At 44.3% G+C, this 8,741-nt stretch overlaps 1 protein-coding gene across 1 annotated transcript in view; it reads right to left on the bottom strand.

Annotated features, from left to right (window-relative positions):
* The window catches only part of ouro1 (ouroboros 1), a 32,982-nt gene extending 25,364 nt beyond the window's left edge, over window positions 1-7,618 (bottom strand). Inside the window, exons 1-5 of the mRNA XM_031897310.1 lie at window positions 6,892-7,618; window positions 5,177-5,388; window positions 5,013-5,073; window positions 2,874-2,969; window positions 1,148-1,324 (exon numbers count right to left, since the gene is read on the bottom strand). Coding sequence (XP_031753170.1) covers window positions 1,148-1,324; window positions 2,874-2,969; window positions 5,013-5,073; window positions 5,177-5,388; window positions 6,892-7,524 — 1,179 coding nt within the window. The 5' untranslated portion in view covers window positions 7,525-7,618. The remainder of the gene's footprint in view (window positions 1-1,147; window positions 1,325-2,873; window positions 2,970-5,012; window positions 5,074-5,176; window positions 5,389-6,891) is intronic.
* Between the last annotated feature and the right edge of the window lie 1,123 nt (window positions 7,619-8,741).

An 8,741-nucleotide genomic window follows, 5' to 3' on the forward strand; every position in this document is an offset into this window, starting at 1 on the left:
GTAATTGCGTGTAGCTCTGTTTAATGTGAGAGTAAATGTATAATTTACACGGTGTCAACACGACTGATTTTAAAAGTAAACATCATGAAAAAACCTATGCTGGTTAGACTGGTGCATAAAATGAGTGTTGTCTTTGCTTGGATATATATACGCGAAAGGGGAAGAACACCTCACTTTTTTGTATTTATTATGAATACTGTGATCTAAGTACCGCCTACATTTATGCGCGCTATGATTTTCCTTTGGCGTAGATGGACTAGAATAGCACTGAGTGCCAACTGTATTTATTCTCATTGTTAAGAGATACTTTTTAGTGAGAAGATGAGTAGCGTCAGGGCAGCCAGACTGAAGGTCACTAAGCGCAATGGATAGCACCCTATACTGTCGTTTTAAGTAATATGGGCCGCCCCCTGGGATTATATGAAGGCACATACACGTTATGTCACATCAGCCAATTAATGGGCAAAGTTTTGTCTTTTGCCCCCACCCTACTTCCTGTTACAGTCAGAGCTGCATTATTTCTGGTCATGTGATCTCTGAGGGAGCACCCAGCCCATCACTAAATGGCGGCTCAAGGGAAAGGGTGTGCAAAAATGTTAGGCTATAAACTGTTGGTTATGTATTCATTCTGGAAGTATAGTTTTCCTTTAATGCCAACTAAGGGGGTCAGTATGTCTTTCTTTCCTAGTTACATCATGGACTAAAGGCCAGTTAGAAAGACACTTAAGAAGAACACTTACAGTATTTGCTGCCATAGATGCAGGGTTGGACTGGGGGGTGCAGGGCCGACTGGGGCTTCTGCCTTGGCGGCCCCTGCACCCCCCAATGGCCCTCGCTGCAGCCTTTCAACCCCCCCACCCATCCGACCCCCAAGCGCACCTAAATTAAACATATGGTCAGCGCGTCTGGGAAGGCAGGAAGGAGATCTGTGGCTCGATATAGTGACCTGCTGGGATTGGGTCTGAGGAGCCGGGGCCAACCAGGGCCGGGGCCCACCGGGTTTTTTCCCAGTCCGACCCTGCATAGATGTTTCTGAAACAACTGGTACTCCGAGCGACAACTCCAGTTGACTAGAATCTCTAAAAACCACTAAACACTGCTTAGCATTCCCCAGGCCCAGGCTGAACCATGAGTTGTGCATACTGACCTTGCTCTCGGCCGCTGCAAAAGCTTCCTGCTTTGTCTTTGCCACCAGGGCTTCATACTGGAATTTCATGTCTGAGATGGCCGATGTGAGATCTGCGGCTTGTGCATAGTTGTCGAAAGAGATGGAGATGGCGGCCTTGGTGCCACTGGTGACGATAGTCTGCACTTCCCTGACTTTCTGTTAATGAGAAAAGCCATTGGTTAGGGCCAAGGAAAGAGGAGCCCAATGCACATGTCACTGAGAGTGCTGCTGTGCCCCAAGGCATCAAAATGATTCACAGTATACCGTATATACTCGAGTATAAGCCGATCCGAATATAAGCTGAGGTACCTAATTTTACCTAAGAAAACTGGAAAAACGTATTGACTCGAGTATAAGCCTAGGGTGGGTAATGCAGCAGCTACTGCTAAGTTCCAATAATCAAAATAAATACCAATAAAATTAGGGGCATCAGTGGGGTATATGTTTTTAAATATATATTTCAAAGAAAAACAGTAAACTAGCTCTGTAAGCGGAGAAGAGGTTCAACAAAAACAATAGGCACTGGAGGGTCTGGTTACAGGTGGCCTAATTTGCACACAAAGGACAGAAGGTGCTAGTCTGGAGGGACCCATGGCACCCAACTCTAGTATAAGCCGAGGGTGACTTTTTCAGCACATTTTGGGTGCTGAAAAACTAGGCTTATACTCGAGTATATACACTAATAGTGATCTAGTGGGGCAGAAAAGGATTCTTATGGACACAGTAGTGCTAACCAAGGCCCCATCATTTGTGCTGACCACAAGTAGAGAGGTCTTTTTGTATCTGAGTCATTAATTCTATGAAGCATCCAATTAAAATTAGTCAGAAAGGGCTGGGGGTTAACTCAGTGCAGCATATACTTCATTAAAGATCTTGGAACCCGGTAAAACATTCAATGTAGTAAAACTACTAGGGAATTAAACCCAGAAAATGCCAAACTGTATCCAAACAGGGGCAGAGTGGAATTTCTAGCCCAGCCCACTAATTCTGTACTATGGCTGATATCACTGACAGGAAACTGAGAAAACAAAAGCAACAGTGACATTTAAACATATGTGTTTATGTTACTGCAAAAAACACACTGATTTATATTCTGGATGCCTCTGTAAGGCAGGTTCAGTTCTTAAATTCTTCTTATTATAAGGTATATTTATTTTGTCATTAAAGGGGTTGTCCACCTAGTATTATGTATGATTTAGTATTATGTAGAGAGTATTTTTTTTGGCAGCTCTGTAGCTTGGGGTTTTAGCAGCTATTTGGTTGCTAGGATCCACGTTTCCTTAGCAACCAAGGAGTGGTTTGAATGAAAGACTGATATATGAATAGGAGAGGACCGGAATAGAAAAATAGGTAATATAAAGTAACAATAAAAATTAAACTGTAGCCTCACAGAGCAATAGTTTTTTTGACTCAGGGGTCAGTGACCCCCATTTGAAAGGTGCAAGGAGTTAAAAAAGAAGGCAAATAATTCACTATGAAAAACAAATAATGAAGACTAATTTAAAAGTTGCTTAGAATTGGCCTGTCTTTCGATAAGATACTAAAAGTATGAACTACCCCTTTAAATTAGAAAGAAAAACCAAATAAGGAATACAGTTATACACAGAATACTGAGAGTGCCCTCGATCATGTGCATGTAAGTCACATACAGCAGATGGAGTCAGTTGCTCCTTTGTTGCTGTTTGACCTTAGAGCCTTTACTTACTGAGTCGTACAGCTGCTTGGAAAGGGTTATCTGATCCTCAACTCCCGCTAGTTTTGTCTGCAAGTCGAAGATTGTCAAGTACAAGTGGTCCACGTCCTGAAAAAGAATTGGTGGGGGAATATCAAGCTCTGTCATGGTCAGGAACTGCATTTTATTGAAGAACATTTTTTAAAGGGAAACTATACCCCCTAACAATGTAGGTCTTTGTAAAAATACATTGCATAAACCAGCTCATATGTAAAACCCTGCTTCATCTAAATAATCCATTTTCATAAAAATGTACTTTTTTATTAGTATGTGCTATTGTGTAATCCTAAATACAAAACTGCCATTTTAAGAATTAAGGGCCGCCCCCTGGGATCATAGGATTCACAGTGCACACACAAACAAGCCAAGGGCACACATACATGCTAGGGCACATCAGCCAATTAATGGGCAGAGTTCTGCCTTTTACTCCCATACTACTTCCTGTTACAGTCAGAGCTGCATTATTTCCTGTCAGCTGATCTCTGAGGGCGCACACAGACCATCACTAAATGGCGGCTCAAGGGAAAGGATGTAAAAGGGCAATATTTACTGATATATATTCCAGTTTGCCAAGATTCGTTAATAGGTCATGAAACATGATATAAACTATTTGTTGGTTAAGTATTTATTCTGGGGATATAGTAAAAAGCCGTGTTAAAAAAAATGGTGCTTAGTGATGTCATTAGCTCTAATCATTGTTTTGTGATGTCATGTGTGCAACATGGCTGAGTACATTCTGTGCAGTACGAGAATGAATGCGCTCCTGCCCTGGCTAAATATTTCTAGAGTTGGAAGATTTCGACCATACTGTCCAACCGTCCTGGAGGTTAGGATTGGTTTCGACAGAGCATACTGCAATCCAGTTGGATAAAACATATTCTGTTTTATTAGAAATTTTAATCTGCTGATTGAGGAAAAGGCTACATCACTGGGGGAGGTATACCCCGCACCAGCCCGGGTAGCTTTGAATGAGCGATCCTCTCTCTTCTCTCGCCTTCTCCTTTAACCATGAAATAAACCCAATAGGGCTGTTCTGCCCCCAATAAGGGGTAATTATATCTTAGTTGGGATCAAGTACAGGTACTGTTTTATTATTACAGAGAAAAGGGAATCATTTAACCATGAAATAAACCCAATAGGGCTGTTCTGCCCCCAATAAGGGGTAATTATATCTTAGTTGGGATCAAGTACAGGTACTGTTTTATTATTACAGAGAAAAGGGAATCATTTAACCATTAAATAAACCCAATAGGGCTGTTCTGCCCCAATAAGGGGTAATTATATCTTAGTTGGGATCAAGTACAGGTACTGTTTTATTATTACAGAGAAAAGGGAATCATTTAACCATTAAATAAACCCAATAGGACTGTTCTGCCCCCAATAAGGGGTAATTATATCTTAGTTGGGAACAAGTACAAGGTACTTCAGAGCTTCCTGTAATTCAGAGCTTTCTGGATAATATATTCCAGATAACGGATCTGATACTTGTATAAGAAGTTACATCTGTGTTCTGTGGCCTTGAGCAGCTTTATGTGGCCATGGATCTCCCCTGTGCTGACTATAATATCCATATATACTGGTATATAGAAACAGTATTGCATTTATATATATCAAACTGCATGTAATTGTCAAACTATGCATTAATAGTGAACCTTGCTGAAGCTTTAGGTCAGGGCTCTCTAGTAGAGGTAAGACAGGGTGTAAAAGAGTCTTTATTTCATATATGTATTTAGAATAAATAGGACTCTCCAGCCTTAGCTTGAGTGTCAAATCAGTGTTTTAAAATAACAATAATAACTCTCTAGAGATATCAGGCATTATAAACCACAGTGGAAAATCCCACATATGATCTCCCAGCCTGGGGCTGTCAGGGAATGCTGGGAGCTGTAGTTTACTCTAAGCCAGTTCATACAGAGTCTACCAAATAACTAATCACAGCCCTTATTTGGTACCCCTGGGTACATTTTTTATGCTTGTGTTGCTCCCCAATTTTTTTATGTATTTTTTATCAAAGTACTACAGGTAAAAAAAGTTTGGTGGTCCCTGATCTATACAGTGCTGCTGGGTAGGGGTCGGCTTTATTGCATTGGTTTAATAAACAGATGCACTGACCTCTTTCAGAGTAGTCCATTCAGTCTCCAAGTCCTTTGTTGCTCCGCTGTCTTCATCAAATCTGCAAAGTTTCCACGATAGGTTAGATTTTTCTCACCCTAGGGAAACTGGACAGTGTGCTGTAGGCCGGACAGGCCTGTGTCACACACATAACCGACACTTACTTCACTTGCACTTCCTCGATGATCTGTTTGTAGTGATCGACTTCTGCCAGTATCGCTGCTTTTGTTTGCGACAGGGTCTCAATCTGGGCTTTGTAACCAGCAACAGCAGTGGTGGCAACGATGGAGGGGGAAGCTGGTGCGCTTGGATCGCTCCTGTTATACACAGAAATCTGAGCTCTAAGGATGGCGTTTTGTTGCTCCAAACTGCGGACCTTGGAAGAAAAGAATGCACAGCTCCAGTAAGCTTACTATATGCACCCAAATTTATTGTGACAGCTGTGCAGTAAAGTGCAGATGATCTGCTGAAAATAAGAAAGGCTCAAGGCTGCCAAAAACTAAGTTATAGTTTGGTCTAGGCCCATCCACGGAGGGTCTTCATGTGACTCCCTAAAGGACTGCCCCCAGCCAACCCTTTAGAAACCACTCCATATGAGGGTTACACTAATTACAGTGTTTGGTTAAGGATTTGACTGGATTCCTGCACTTCTGCAAGATTCCAGATCAGCAGGATCCATAGTATTAAATGCAACTGAACTTGCTAGAAAAGATCTGTGCAATGATTGGTTGCAATGTTATGCTCACAGATGAGTCCATTTTGTCCACTGTCTGAATATTTCAATTAGTTTGCAGATTCCCTTTCAGTATTCAGGTTTTGTATCTAGGATTTGACACTCTAACCCGCAGGTGTGGTGTAATGGATACTAGCCCCCCTTGGAAAAGATTGGCCAGCACTTTAACCTGTTCCCCCAGTCACAATTTTCTTCATAGCACTGACAGTAAGCTATAGGCATGGGTTACAGTACACCAAGGGATTTATACAATAATAATGATACTAATGAAACGTACAGGGAGCCAGAGACTTCTCTAAATAAAACTCCCTGGCATCATTTAGCTTGGAGTATAATGGCAACCATAGCATGCATAGCTTTACTTCATCTTCATTAATGGGTGAGATGCATTTTATATACTGTATAAACTGAAATGTATTTTATATCAGAGATCAGTGTAAAACAGAACCCTACCCAGGCAAAGATAGTATAAATCACCCAAAAGATGATGCCCACCAATGGGTTAAACCCCACAGTGCAAATGCAACATTCTGCAATTAGATTTAAATGTATTGAACCCATACTTAGGGGATACACTCTAAAGTTGTTTAGGGGCAATATTTAGTCTTTAGTATTATATTCTGCCCAAGTCAATATTTAGACTCCTATAAAGTATTAGATTCTGCCCATGGGCACATGTAATGTAAAAACAACTTAACATGGATTATCTGCAGCTGTTGGATGAAACTGGGAGGCAATTGTGCCTATTTTAATGAATCACATTTAAACCCAATAACAAGTTTTGAGGGTCATTTTTCTACCTACTTGGGGATTTACAGAATGATTTATCATTACATTATATTTTGCTGAGTAAATTGGGGCATATGTTTAAATACGGTTTTGGTCAGATGAATAAACACAGATATGGATATACATTAACCTTAATACTTAAAATAACCCATGTCAATCTGTTACTGAATACTTATAGAACGCTGTAACCTGTATTTATATAAGGAGGTTACCTTCCCTATGTGTCCTGGTACAAGTGAATTAAATCAGACAGGAGACAAACTGCCACCCATTGGGAACCTATCTCCAACCTGTATCATTGAATGAAAGCCCTATAATGCCCCCTTTGGGACTGGATGCCCAGCTGTGCCCACCTACCTTATCAATGAAAGCTGCAAACTTGTTGTTGAGGTTCTGGAGTTCTTCCTTTTCCTTTAAGCGAGTGACTTGCACGGTGTCCACAGAAGGCAATGATGGGTCAATGGAGGGGATGTCAGGGATGCTTGGCCCAGGGCCACTACCGAGACCCCCAGGACCAGCTTTAGCACCGAAAAGAAAGGCAGGGCTGACTCCATAGCTTCCTACTTTAAAGCCTCTACCTCCCAGGCGGCCTTTCAAGACACCAAAAGCGCCCCCTAATCTACCGCCGGCACCCCCAATCCCCCCACCTAAACCCAGACCTGCCCCACCAAAACCTGCCCCCCCACCAAAACCTGCCCCCCCACCAAAACCTGCCCCTGCTCCAAGCCCAAAGCCGGCTCCAGCTCTCAGCCCAATACCTCCTCCTCCAAAGCCTCCTCTGAAGCCAAACCCTGCGCCTCCTGCCCCTGCCCCAAGTCCAACCGCTCTGGAGAGTCCAATTCCCCCGAATCCCCCACTAAATCCTGCGCCGAATCCTGCCCCAAATCCACCAGCCCTAGCACTTCTGCCGGCAGAGAAGATCCTGTTGCCTCCATAGGATGCGCCATAGCGCACTGCAGTGCTGCTCACTTTCACTTGCTTCTCAGTCATCGTTTCGGCCAAAGATGCCCTCTCCAGAGACAAGCCAGCTACTCTCCCCGTCCCTTTATGTACCTGGGCTACACGGTTCGGGAGAGACGCACAAACTCACCTTCTCATTGGCCCAAACTCTTTTTTTCATGCAGTCATCAAAAATGCCCCTTCTGGATCCAAACTCCAAAGTACTGTGCGCTGCTACCCCGGGGGCTTCTAATTAGCAGCAATGGACTTGGGCTTGCAGGCAGCGTGAGGAATTAGGAATATGCTGCTACACACAATCTAAATGGAAGCATTTGGCCCTGGGCTATAGCGTTGCTTTTAGTCTGCCTCAAGGTTGGACAATGTTTCAGCTTGTTAAAAGCATTTTATTCACAGTAGCATCTTTATTTATTGGATGGTCCCAAGGCTCCCTATCTCTGCAGTGCAAACATCTGAAGCTATAGCCTTGCCACGTATCCTATGTGTATGGGGGCCTCCAAATCAAACTGACTTCTGCTACATTGTTTCAACAGTCAGACCCAAAACCAGCAAGGGACACCAAAATACTGTTTTCACTGGCAATTACACTGACAAATTATTTTAAATCCATTGAAATTAACCTAAAGTAGAACATTGTTTAGATATACATTTCTCTTGTTATGCAAAAAATCCAATAGATTCAGGGTCGGACTGGGCTGCAGGACCCAATCCCTGTTGTTGCTTCCCAGCCATCGATGTCCTTCCCTGACGAGTTTCACTTACGCACACTCAGGGGAAGATGTGGGGCAGGGGGTTAGGGGGGCATGGTGAGGGCCCCTGCAGGGGGTTAGGGGGGCATGGTGAGGGCCCCTGCAGGGGGTTAGGGGGGCATGGTGAGGGCCCCTGCAGGGGGTTAGGGGGGCATGGTGAGGGCCCCTGCAGGGGGTTAGGGGGGCATGGTGAGGGCCTCTGCAGGGGGTTAGGGGGGCATGGTGAGGGCCCCTGCAGGGGGTTAGGGGGGCATGGTGTGGGCCCCTGCAGGGGGTTAGGGGGGCATGGTGAGGGCCTCTGCAGGGGGTTAGGGGGGCATGGTGTGGGCCCCTGCAGGGGGTTAGGGGGGCATGGTGTGGGCCCCTGCAGGGGGTTAGGGGGGCATGGTGTGGGCCCCTGCAGGGGGTTAGGGGGGCATGGTGAGGGCCTCTGCAGGGGGTTAGGGGGGCATGGTGAGGGCCTCTGCAGGGTGTTAGGGGGGGCATGGTGAGGGCCCCTGC

Source organism: Xenopus tropicalis, chromosome 2 (genome assembly GCF_000004195.4).
Source record: "Xenopus tropicalis strain Nigerian chromosome 2, UCB_Xtro_10.0, whole genome shotgun sequence".
NCBI classification, from domain to species: Eukaryota; Metazoa; Chordata; class Amphibia; order Anura; family Pipidae; genus Xenopus; species Xenopus tropicalis.